This window comes from Drosophila virilis, chromosome X, assembly GCF_030788295.1.
Source record: "Drosophila virilis strain 15010-1051.87 chromosome X, Dvir_AGI_RSII-ME, whole genome shotgun sequence".
NCBI classification, from domain to species: Eukaryota; Metazoa; Arthropoda; class Insecta; order Diptera; family Drosophilidae; genus Drosophila; species Drosophila virilis.
This window is the reverse complement of record NC_091543.1, coordinates 22,171,939-22,184,202: the sequence shown is the minus strand read 5'-3', so window position 1 is coordinate 22,184,202 and position 12,264 is coordinate 22,171,939. Positions and strand designations below refer to the sequence as shown.

At 42.9% G+C, this 12,264-nt stretch overlaps 1 protein-coding gene across 1 annotated transcript; it reads left to right on the top strand.

The window, feature by feature from the left end:
* Positions 1–595: 595 nt before the first annotated feature.
* On the top strand, positions 596–1,580 carry LOC6631929 (uncharacterized). The gene has a single exon (XM_002055441.4). It carries the CDS (start codon positions 781–783, stop codon positions 1,372–1,374), a length of 594 nt encoding a protein of 197 aa, XP_002055477.1. The 5' UTR covers positions 596–780; the 3' UTR covers positions 1,375–1,580.
* The last annotated feature ends 10,684 nt before the right edge of the window (positions 1,581–12,264 follow it).

The window sequence follows — 12,264 nt, the reverse complement described above, 5'->3', positions numbered from 1 at the left end:
GCTACTTATTAAACGGATGAGTTAGTAAGCGATCAAAATAGAGCTGGACTTAAAGGAGTTATATAAAAGTATAAATAAAAAATTAATTGAAGAAAAAATAATTATGCGTGTATTATTCCTTAAGAGAGATAAAGTCCTAATATCGCTGGACCAAAAAAAAAAAATAAAATTAAATTTAAAAAAATATTATTATTATTATTATACCCTGAACCCATTAAAAATGGGTATCCCCTAGTCGGGAGCTCCCGACTAGAACCTCTTACTTGTTTTTTGTTGTCTGCCTGTCAGATGTTGGCTTCTTAGGGGAAGAGGTATTGAGTTTTGTTGTTGGCACACTTTTGTTACCTTTGCCCAAATATATATTTATTATAAATATAAATATATATATGTAAATAAGTATAATAATTAATGGTATCTTATAGAAAACAATACAAGCATTTCCTTCTTTTGTTTTTTTAATATAGGAAACCAAATACTTAGCTTCAGCTTGATATATTTATTTGCTCAACTTTTTGGATGTCAAGGTGCCTTGGATAATTAAGTCGTAGTAGCCGTCGAGATGTCAGAACTGGGATTATATCATTATCACAGAGCAAGTCTAACAATTCGGTCGACATATTGAGAGAAAAGTACATAAAATTCAATATTTGTGAATTTTCTCTTAAATTTTATTAAAATTCACTTTGTGAGGCCTTTCGTTGTACAAAATTTATAAATTTATCAATTCGTTGCGCTTTTTGGCTTTACTAAGCTTTATTCAATTAACAAGTTAACGCAAAAATGTCGGACAATTCGGCGGTCTCCGGTATACTAAATGCGGTGCTGTGCGGCGTTACCGGATATGGATTCTATGCAATGCCTCCACAGAGTCATCCGTATGCTTTCTCGGCCTGTTTGATTGGCTTCTGCCATGGTCTGCTGGGGCTGATCGAGTGCATCTCTGGCAGCGAACAAGTGAAATCGGCCAGGGAGACGACCAATTCGATTCTGGAAATAGTTCCCTTGCCTCTTGTCAACATTGATATATTCTTTGGCGGCGAGAGCAACAACATTGCCCTGGGTCATGGCCTGTTCATTGTACCAATGGCCATCTCTGTGCTGGTCGGCCTGATCAAGGGTGAAGGTGGCGAGGGCGATGATGCGGTCGAGACACTCAAGCTTCTGACCATTCTGGGTAACATAACATCTCTCTGCTACCTTGCCATCAACGAGGGTAGCTATTACATGGGCGGCATGGCCTTCCTGGCGTTCATGGCCAAATATGGTTCTGAATTCCTTGAAACTCAAATCGAGGGCTCTGGGGATCCGATCAAGTACATCAGCTGGTCCGGATTCTATTTGCTAACTAGCTTTGCCATTGCCGGCAAGAAGTAATCAACCTGAATTGTTTGAGAAACGCATCACATGAAATACACAAATACTTAAAAAAAAAAAAACACGATTAGACCCAATTGAAAAAGTTGAAATGAAATTTGGATGCTTATGGACTTGCACATTACTCGGAATAGCGAAGTGATAATATGATTAATATGCGACTGCCATTTGAATTAAGTTATTAAATAATTTGAAGCGAATCTTAACTGTGGCGTCTTTTACTTTCGGAGGGGTACCTAAAGGCCCGGTCTGACTCTGTTCTACAAATCAAATGAAATCTATTAATCTATTCCTCTAAATATACGTAAGCTACATGGGAAATTCGATGTTATTAAGACATGACAATGGTTCTCAGCCTAATGAACCCCAGTGGGAACAAAATAACCACTAAGGATAAGGAGAGATAAGAATAAGGAGAGATCGGTTCTTAATCATTTTGTGGCATTTTGAAAAGACACAATATTATGATTAACATGCTTGTGTTGCTGTATACAATGCATAGAAAAGTTCAAGGGTAACAAGATTCAGAAAACAAGGTTGCAAAACTTGCCCTGGGGTTTCAAGAGATCTTGAGTGCTATGAATGTGAAAGATGCTGACCTGAAACTGTTCCTTGTTTAATATGCATAAGAGAAAGTCTTTCTCTTCCAGGCAATTTCGAATTTCCAAGTTAGCTTAGCACTGATTGACATGACATTTTGCAATATATGGCTATGGCAAATAATGGTCAGCTATGTCCTTTCCGCGGGCTATTGACAACTTTGGCTAGTTTGGCTAGCCTAATACAATGGAATACAGGGGAAATGAATAGGGCTTAGGACATTATTTATGGTATTTGATATTATTTATTTGCCTTCCATTGTTGTCTAGCATTTGCAGCAGTTTCATGCGGTAAAAACTCTAAAGACCTGAAGAGCACTTGGGGGCATCAATTTGCGCGAACTCACTCCGAATGGGTGTGAGTGCGTACGGCGGGTGTTTTGCCCAGCGCTAGCTCGTTTTTCAAGTGTATTCAAATAGCCATAATCATCTTTTTGGGCAATGTAATAAATCTAATTTCCCACAATGGGCCGGATCGATGGACTGGAAGGGTTCAATAAACGAGCCCAATATACTGTTTGGAGTCTGGAGTGGTCGCTACAATTGAGTGGCATTTGGTGTGTGCTGACCCGGATGTACGAGCACTGCCATGTAAGTACATAGCTCTTAATGTATGATGAGTGTGTACGCGTGTGTGTTAGAGCCCGTATCGATGTATATATATGGAGCACATAAAACAATGTACTCGCATGTAATGCCTATGTCTGGACTTTATCGTGGGCCAGTTAAATCAATGTCAAAAGGCAATTGGTTGACTGCAGATGACTTCATCGCACCATACTCGGGCCTCTAAGCCTTTTAGCGCATGCGAGGCTTATGGGCTTAGGTGCCACTAACTATGGAACTGGAGCTGTGCTGTAGCTCCAGTAGCTCGGGCCAAGACAAAGACGGCCAATTACTTATGATAACAGACATTTTTGTAACAACCAGTTCTTGATTTAACGTTTCGTCAGCTGCCAATCAAAGTTTGTACATAAAACGTTCGGCCAAAAAAGTCGAGTCTACCCCAACAAAACGCTGGCATGTACCAGCTTCAGCTACCAGCTCCACTTCGGCTCCATTTCCACTTCCACTTCCATTCGCCGCAACATAAGTCATAAAATCAACAATAAACAAGCTCAAGACGCAGCTAAATGACTTTACAACGACAACTTTGGGGCGTCATGGTCATTGAGCACGGTGTGTGCAGCTCCGGGCCAATGGACGTGGGGGCTGTCCGGGCTGTGCGGGTGGTTGTGCGTGCTACACGACGCGTGTTGACATTAGCTCTTAAAATTTATTAGTTTTTATTGTCATTGCGGCTAGCGTTATGGGCTTAGGTTGGGCCAAGCCTCTGGTGGGGTTAATGGGATATCGCATACAAACATTGTCAAGTCATTGCAATAGTTATCAATACATAAGTAGTACATATCACAAAATTCCACAACTTCTGCCATAACCAAAAATAATGATGAAAAAGTAACATCTCTTGCTGACCTTAACATGGCTGATGTTCAACACAGCTGCCTGAATGTATTCTTTTCGTAGATCTGATCTTCATATATAATGATGGAATGGAAGACTCTGAACGGATTACTCTGCAATCCCTATCAACACAGGGGAATCCGAACGATCTTAATATGTAGGTCTAGTTACAACATAGAAATTTCATTCATCAGATAATCAACCCGATAACCTAAGTCTATAGGAATGTGACGTTTAATCCACGGAGGTAAGCGAACAAGAATTTTTTCTCTACCTATTTAATTATTTCTTGATTTTGCATTAATTATTTTTAAGATTTATTGCATAAGTACCTAGAATGATGTTTTTCTATCAGGAGGGACTTTTAGGAGGGTTTACCCGAGAGGTTATACCAGGAAGGCATACAAGAAGGGCCTCCCAGGAGAGACGCTTGCCAAAGGAAATGAAATTTGAATTGTTTTCTAGTATCTCAGATACATTTGCACAAAATGATTATACTCTTTCTAATGTATTGAATGCATTCGATAATATGTTAAGTTAGTCTAAATTTCAATGAAAGCAATGCTACGTAATTTTCCGAATTCCCCAGGGCGACCCAGAACAGTTGCTAGGCGGCTTTAGCTTTCGATTATTTCTATATTTTGTTTATCGCGGATGGCGTTATCTGAAGTGCGGCTGCTGGTGCTGTCAACGCACTCTTGAACATCTTATCTGGGAGTATATCATATATAAGTGCTATATTACCAACACAAATAACAGTTAGAAGAGCGCGCCGTCAGCTCGCTGCAATCATATTTGTGGCATTATTTATTAGATCGTTTCTTGACATCAGACCACAATGGAGAACGATTCTGTTCTGGGTTCCGTTCAGTAGGCTCTGGCCTGGCCTGGCCTGGGCTGGTCTGGGCTGGTATGGACATGGGTATTGGTATCGCTGTTATCAGCAATGCTCCAGTTTTCGGCTGCCTCTTGGGCTGCACGTATCTAATTTATACATTTGAGAGGCTCTTTGGCGCGTGCATGTTGGCAATGGAATTTTGTTTGAATTTCCATTTAGTGATTAAAAAATATAAATAAAAATTGGAGTCGCAGCGCGTCAAAAATCATTTATTACCTTCGAATGTGTATCAAACAAAATTAATTGCACCGCCCAACTTGAAGTGACATGCACTTTAATCTAATTAAAAACAACTGAGGGGCGGGCAGCTATTGTTATTGTTAGCTTGATTGTTAATAATAATTCACAACAATTGGGCAATTCAATATTTTATGTGTGCCATCGATTTGGACGCATTTAAAGTCGATCGATACTCTTCACCATCCGCACACTTTATTATTGTCCGCATGTTTATTTCATAGGGCCCACTGACGACTTACTGGCCAAAAGCATTAACATTCATCAGGCATTCCGGTTTCTTAAGCTCCGCCAGCCTGGACGAGAAGAATGCCGGCAGAGACGGAAGACGCAGACAATGACGATGACCCATAACGAGCTGTTGGCCAAGTTGTTGGATCGTAAACTTCTCGCCCCATGGCAAACAAATCGAAAACTTAAGAATGCGAATGCTGTAAACTTTTTGGAATTAGAATGTAAAGTGAAAGGAGTTCTGCAGGTTAAAGCCATGCCAAGACGCGAAAAAGAAGCAGACAAAAAGCCTGCAAAAGACAGCTCTGGGATTCCAGAGCCAGTGCCAGTGCCAGTGCCAATGCCGGTTTAAGAATGTGCTGGCTAGTCTCTTGAGGTTGAGGGTAGAAGGGGAGCTGCTGCTGCTGCTGCTGCTGCCGGTAGGTAGCTGATGAGCTGTCTCTACTATGTATCTCAGGTTTTCCTTCTCTTGACTTCATCCGGCTTTGGTTTGGCGCTGTCTTCACGCCGACCATTTAATGAATGAGGAATGACTGCATGAAAATTACCTGGGCACGATATGAGAAGTCTCTTCCACATCCACACACAACCAAACGCCTGCTAGAATGTCTAAGAAGGAAGGTGTATTCGCGGTATTCGCAGCCACATTGCGGCCATTTCGTTTAACACGACTCGACTAAAAACCTACTTATTCAACTAGTTTGCATTGAGACGGACGAGCGAACTGATCAGGAATATATATACTACATGGGTTCGGCGAGAATAGATTTGTGATTTGTGGATTTTAATGAGTTTCATCCCCAAGTGTGCAAAAATCGCGTAAATGAGTGAATAACGGCAAGTAATAATTAAATATTGGGTCGAAGGGCTAAGCTTAAAATTTGTAATATTGTTAATATCCTCAATGTCTAATGAGGTCTGACTGAGAAATAAATGTTGATCGATTTGACCAATTTTAAATGAGGCTGCTAGAAACGAACCTTGAGCCGCATGAGTTGAAAAAGGAACAGGCGGAACTTAATCAGAATCAAATCATTATTTTAAAAAATTATTAACTTTTTTAGAGAAATGGGTCGGGCAACATTCTGAGTTCATAGATTCAAGCAGAAGGGAAGGAATCGATTCGAACCCCAGAAAACGTGTTTTGGGCTTGCAGCCACAATTTATAATGTATACAGTCATAATTATAATATAAAACACAGTTGATTGGCGTCTATATCTTGTTTATCTTCTGTGAACTTTGCATTTTCCCCATAATTCCAGCAATGGGACAGAAGCTTGGAGATAGCCAGAGTTGCAAAAAAAAAATAAGTCAGAGGTTCTAGTCGGGAGCTCCCGATAGGGGATACTCTGCACCCTTTTATTCCAACGCCGACTAGGGGATACCCTGAACCCTCTTTTTCCATCATCAAATGCATATATATATTCTATTTTAAAAGCAACATATCATGTTTCGTTACTCTAGCTCTTATTATTTACAAAAATTGCCCAAAAAACAGGATATCAATATCGATTCTTATCGATTCCTTGGAAACGGAGTAAGTAATCGATTATCGGAAACAAACTCGATCCGAGTGTACGAACGAATCGGTTTTTGGTCTACAACATTTTTTTTTAACAAAACGATGTTTAATTTGCTTGAATGCCAATTGATGGAAGGGACCCGTACGCATTCAAAAAGGTATAATATTTTAAAATCAGACATTATTTTAAATATGATCGAAAAAGTTTCGATTTTCGCACCCACCTCGGTTTTGAAAAGTCGTGATGATTTGGAAGGTAATATCTCCGCGCGGAGTTATGTCGTTTTGGAACTTCATATCTCCGCGCGGAGTTATTTCGTTTTTGTCCGCGCGGAGTTATGTCGTTTTGGAACGTCATATCTCCCCGCACAGTTATGTCGTTTTTGTCCGCGCGGAGTTATGTCGTTTTGGAACGTCATATCTCCGCGCGGAGTTATGTCGTTTTGGAACGTCATATCTCCGCGCGGAGTTATGTCGTTGTGGAACGTCATATCTCCGCGCGGAGTTATGTCGTTTTTGTCCTCGCGGAGTTATGTCGTTTTGGAACGTCAAATCTCCGCGCGGAGTTATTTCGTTTTTGTCCGCGCGGAGTTATGTCGTTTTGGAACGTCATATCTCCCCGCGGAGTTATTTCGTTTTTATCCGCACGGAGTTATGTCGTTTTGGAACGTCATATCTCCGCGCGGAGTTATTTCGTTTTTGTTCGCGCGGAGTTATGTCGTTTTGGAACGTCATATCTCCGCGCGGAGTAATGTCGTTTTGGAACGTCATATCTCCGCGCGGAGTTATTTCGTTTTTGTCCGCGCGGAGTTATGTCGTTTTGGAACGTCATATCTCCCCGCGGAGTTATGTCGTTTTTGTCCGCGCGGAGTTATGTCGTTTTGGAACGTCATATCTCCCCGCGGAGTTATGTCGTTTTTGTCCGCGCGGAGTTATGTCGTTTTGGAACGTCATATCTCCCCGCGAGTTATTTCGTTTTTGTCCGCGCGGAGTTATGTCGTTTTGAAACGTCATATCTCCGCGCGGAGTTATGTCGTTGTGGAACGTCATATCTCCGCGCGGAGTTATGTCGTTTTTGTCCTCGCGGAGTTATGTCGTTTTGGAACGTCATATCTCCCCGCGCAGTTATGTCGTTTTTGTCCGCGCGGAGTCGTTTTGGAACGTCATATCTCCGCGCGGAGTTATTTCGTTTTTGTCCGCGCGGAGTTATGTCGTTTTGGAACGTCATATTTCCGCGCGGAGTTAAAACACCTCCATCGGTCGGTGATGCTATTTAGAAAATTGTATCCTTTAACTAGGCTTTTAGCATAATTTTAGCATATGTTGTACAATTTTTAATAATGAGAAAGACACTCGTTTTGTCGACCATTAATAAATAAAATATCAAAAATGACGTTTTGGAACGTCATATCTCCCCGCGCAGTTATGTCGTTTTTGTCCGCGCGGAGTTATGTCGTTTTGGAACGTCATATCTCCGCGCGGAGTTATTTCGTTTTTGTCCGCGCGGAGTTATGTCGTTTTGGAACGTCATATCTCCCCGCGGAGTTATTTCGTTTTTATCCGCGCGGAGTTATGTCGTTTTGGAACGTCATATCTCCGCGCGGAGTTATGTCGTTTTTGTCCTCGCGGAGTTATGTCGTTTTGGAACGTCATATCTCCCCGCGCAGTTATGTCGTTTTTATCCGCGCGGAGTTATGTCGTTTTGGAACGTCATATCTCCGCGCGGAGTTATGTCGTTTTGGAACGTCATATCTCCGCGCGGAGTTATTTCGTTTTTGTCCGCGCGGAGTTATGTCGTTTTGGAACGTCATATCTCCCCGCGGAGTTATTTCGTTTTTATCCGCGCGGAGTTATGTCGTTTTGGAACGTCATATCTCCGCGCGGAGTTATTTCGTTTTTGTTCGCGCGGAGTTATGTCGTTTTGGAACGTCATATCTCCGCGCGGAGTTATTTCGTTTTTGTCCGCGCGGAGTTATGTCGTTTTGGAACGTCATATCTCCGCGCGGAGTTATTTCGTTTTTGTCCGCGCGGAGTTATGTCGTTTTGAAACGTCATATCTCCGCGCGGAGTTATTTCGTTTTTGTCCGCGCGGAGTTATGTCGTTTTGGAACGTCATATCTCCCCGCGGAGTTATTTCGTTTTTATCCGCGCGGAGTTATGTCGTTTTGGAACGTCATATCTCCGCGCGGAGTTACGTCGTTTTGGAACGTCATATCTCCCCGCGCAGCTATGTCGTTTTTGTCCGCGCGGAGTTATGTCGTTTTGGAACGTCATATCTCCGCGCGGAGTTATGTCGTTTTTGTCCGCGCGGAGTTATGTCGTTTTGGAACGTCATATCTCTCCGCGAGTTATTTCGTTTTTGTCCGCGCGGAGTTATGTCGTTTTGGAACGTCATATCTCCGCGCGGAGTTATGTCGTTTTGGAACGTCATATCTCCGCGCGGAGTTATGTCGTTTTGGAACGTCATATCTCCGCGCGGAGTTATGTCGTTTTGGAACGTCATATCTCCCCGCGCAGCTATGTCGTTTTTGTCCGCGCGGAGTTATGTCGTTTTGGAACGTCATATCTCCGCGCGGAGTTATGTCGTTTTGGAACGTCATATCTCCGCGCGGAGTTATGTCGTTTTGGAACGTCATATCTCCCCGCGCAGCTATGTCGTTTTTGTCCGCGCGGAGTTATGTCGTTTTGGAACGTCATATCTCCGCGCGGAGTTATGTCGTTTTGGAACGTCATATCTCCCCGCGCAGTTATGTCGTTTTTGTCCGCGCGGAGTTATGTCGTTTTGGAACGTCATATCTCTCCGCGAGTTATTTCGTTTTTGTCCGCGCGGAGTTATGTCGTTTTGGAACGTCATATCTCCGCGCGGAGTTATGTCGTTTTTGTCCGCGCGGAGTTATGTCGTTTTGGAACGTCATATCTCCGCGCGGAGTTATGTCGTTTTTGTCCGCGCGGAGTTATGTCGTTTTGGAACGTCATATCTCTCCGCGAGTTATTTCGTTTTTGTCCGCGCGGAGTTATGTCGTTTTGGAACGTCATATCTCCGCGCGGAGTTATGTCGTTTTTGTCCGCGCGGAGTTATGTCGTTTTGGAACGTCATATCTCTCCGCGAGTTATTTCGTTTTTGTCCGCGCGGAGTTATGTCGTTTTGGAACGTCATATCTCCGCGCGGAGTTATGTCGTTTTGGAACGTCATATCTCCGCGCGGAGTTATGTCGTTTTGGAACGTCATATCTCCCCGCGCAGCTATGTCGTTTTTGTCCGCGCGGAGTTATGTCGTTTTGGAACGTCATATCTCCGCGCGGAGTTATGTCGTTTTGGAACGTCATATCTCCCCGCGCAGTTATGTCGTTTTTGTCCGCGCGGAGTTATGTCGTTTTGGAACGTCATATCTCCGCGCGGAGTTATTTCGTTTTTGTCCGCGCGGAGTTATGTCGTCTGGGAACGTCATAGCTCCGCGCACAGTTATTTCGTTTTTGTCCGGGCGGAGTTATGTCGTTTTGGAACGTCATATCTCCGCGCGGAGTTATGTCGTTTTTGTCCGCGCGGAGTTATGTCGTTTTGGAACGTCATATCTCCGCGCGGAGTTATGTCGTTGTGGAACGTCATATCTCCGCGCGGAGTTATGTCGTTTTTGTCCGCGCGGAGTTATGTCGTTTTGGAACGTCATATCTCCGCGCGGAGTTATGTCGTTTTTGTCCGCGCGGAGTTATGTCGTTTTGGAACGTCATATCTCTCCGCGAGTTATTTCGTTTTTGTCCGCGCGGAGTTATGTCGTTTTGGAACCTCATATCTCCCCGCGAGTTATTTCGTTTTTGTCCGCGCGGAGTTATGTCGTTTTGAAACGTCATATCTCCGCGCGGAGTTATGTCGTTTTTGTCCGCGCGGAGCTATGTCGTTTTGGAACGTCATATCTCCCCGCGAGTTATTTCGTTTTTGTCCGCGCGGAGTTATGTCGTTTTGAAACGTCATATCTCCGCGCGGAGTTATGTCGTTGTGGAACGTCATATCTCCGCGCGGAGTTATGTCGTTTTTGTCCGCGCGGAGTTATGTCGTTTTGGAACGTCATATCTCCGCGCGGAGTTATGTCGTTTTTGTCCGCGCGGAGTTATGTCGTTTTGGAACGTCATATCTGCGCGCAGAGCTATTACCCGAGATAATAAAAAAAAATAATCGAAAAAGTTTCGATTTTCGCATCGACCTCGATTTTGAAAAAAAATAGCGTGATGTAACCCCTTGCCATTTTGTCGATTTGGGTCAAAATTATGGATTTTCTTTTTTTTTGATGCCAATCGATAGAACTGATCCTTACGAGTCAAAACTGGTATGATATTGTAAAATCGGGCATTATTTGACGGAAATATTCCAGAAAATCATCAAAAAGGTTGAGTGTACGAACGAATCGGTTTTTTGTCTACAACATTTTTTTTTAACAAAACGATGTTTAATTTGCTTGAATGCCAATTGATGGCATCCGTACGCATTCAAAAAGTTATAATATTTCAAAATCAGACATTATTTACCCGAGATATTATAAAAAACAAGTAAGAGGTTCTAGTCGGGAGCTCCCGACTAGGGGATACCCTGAACCCTCTTCTTCCAACATCAAATGCATATATATATTTTATTTTAGAAGCTATATGTCAAGTTTGGTGACTCTAGCTCTTATGATTTACCAAAATTGCCCAAAAAACAGGATATCGATATTGATTTTTATCGATTGCTTGGAAACGGATTAAGTTATCGATTATCGGAAATAAACTCGATCTGCGGGGGAATTAGGAGCACCTACATCTAAAATACTCCAGCTCTTACAGGTTCTGAAACTTTCTATAATATTTGTGTATTCACAAATAGCCGATTGCATTAAGATTGTGGCTTAAATTGGTAGCCATTGCTAGTTGGGTTATTAACTTGGTATATACTTGATATATACTCGATATCGATTCTTATCGATTGCTTAGAAACGGATTAAGGTATCGATTATCGGAAACTCATACTGCGCATGGACTAGGAGGACCTACATACCAAATTTCAAGTCTCTAGGTATTCTTGTCAAGTAAATTGGAATATATTTATAATTGGTTTGAACTGTGAACGAGTATCCATATCAAGCTTAAGGACTCCGTTCATATAACCAATATGCTCTCTTTGATCTGAGCTAAAAGGGTATACAAAATAGTTTAATAGCAGAAATCCACTTAGCTTCGTTAGTCTTGTGAATTTCAAGGAAGATCTTTGAGATTGTTGAGGGAAATATACCACTTAAATTGGTAACATGTGAGCTATCGATTAGAATGTATTCGATGGAAGATTATTTGGTTTAGAGGCGCAAATCGCAGGTGTCAGCGTGTTCAAAGTGCTGGCTGATGGCTGCCGGAATGGGATTATTGGCCGAGTTGACAGATTGAATGGCTGGATTGCCTTTTGCTGGGCATTGTGGTATGGAAAAATTCTTTGACTGTGACAGCGCCCGAAATACTTTTGTGTAGGATTAGTGACAAATATTTTTGGGTAGCGAACATGCAGACAGCCGAGTGGGCGGCCGCCGAGACGGAGACAGCAGAGGCGACGCCACAATGGCCTGGCAACCCGGCCGCCGAGCGAACCAGCACACGGCAGCAATAGGCCAACAACAAAAGAAACAACAACAACAACAACAACAACAACGACCACAACTACAACAAAGACATCAGAGCATCTTCATCTTCCGCATGTCTGCGCTATTTTTAAGCAACTAATCGCCTAGAACGCTGGCAAAGAGGCTGAAAGCGTCGCCAAACGGCGAACGCCAACGCCAACGCCAACGTCAACGGCGACGGCGACGCCAAAACGCCAGGAACTGACAGGCACATCAGGAGTGAAAAGTGGGCGGGGCAGGGGTCAATGGAATACCTGAAAGGCGATCCTCATTGCGAGCACGAAAATGCTTTTTTTGGTT